This window comes from Corvus brachyrhynchos, unplaced genomic scaffold, assembly GCF_000691975.1.
Source record: "Corvus brachyrhynchos isolate BGI_N302 unplaced genomic scaffold, ASM69197v1 scaffold80, whole genome shotgun sequence".
In the NCBI taxonomy this organism is placed as follows: domain Eukaryota; kingdom Metazoa; phylum Chordata; class Aves; order Passeriformes; family Corvidae; genus Corvus; species Corvus brachyrhynchos.
Window position 1 is genome coordinate 10,973,216 of NW_008236769.1, and position 324 is coordinate 10,973,539.

Genomic DNA, 324 nt, shown 5'->3' on the forward strand with positions numbered 1-324 from the left:
CCCCCCTCCCAGCTTCTCCTCCTCCATCACTTCCTCTCCCCCTCCTCGCGGGCCCCTTTCCCCCTCACCTCAGACCCTTTTCCTCCCCAACATACGTCCTCAGCCCGCCCCGCCTCGTCCTCCCGCTTCTCCTCCCTCTTCGCCTCGCCCCGCAGCTCTCACCCTCCCGGGCTTTCAGCAGCACCGTGTTGGCCACGATGTTCTCGATTTCCATGGTCGGGGGCTCCTTCCTCTCAGGGCAGCCGGAGAGGGGGCCGCCCCTACAGCCTCCTTCGCCCCCTCCTCCAGCCCCGCCACCGCCGCGGCGCCAAGCCTCGGCTCACC

General features: G+C 69.4%; 1 protein-coding gene across 2 annotated transcripts in view; it reads right to left on the reverse strand.

Moving 5' to 3' along the window:
- Positions 1–318, reverse strand: part of GRK4 (G protein-coupled receptor kinase 4) — a 39,338-nt gene extending 39,020 nt beyond the window's left edge. For both annotated transcript variants that reach the window (XR_001859814.1, XM_008645074.2), the window contains exon 1: positions 163–318. Coding sequence is in view for 1 of the 2 variants with exons in the window: in XM_008645074.2 (XP_008643296.1) it covers positions 163–214 (52 nt within the window). In the remaining variant the exon portion in view is untranslated. The remainder of the gene's footprint in view (positions 1–162) is intronic.
- Between the last annotated feature and the right edge of the window lie 6 nt (positions 319–324).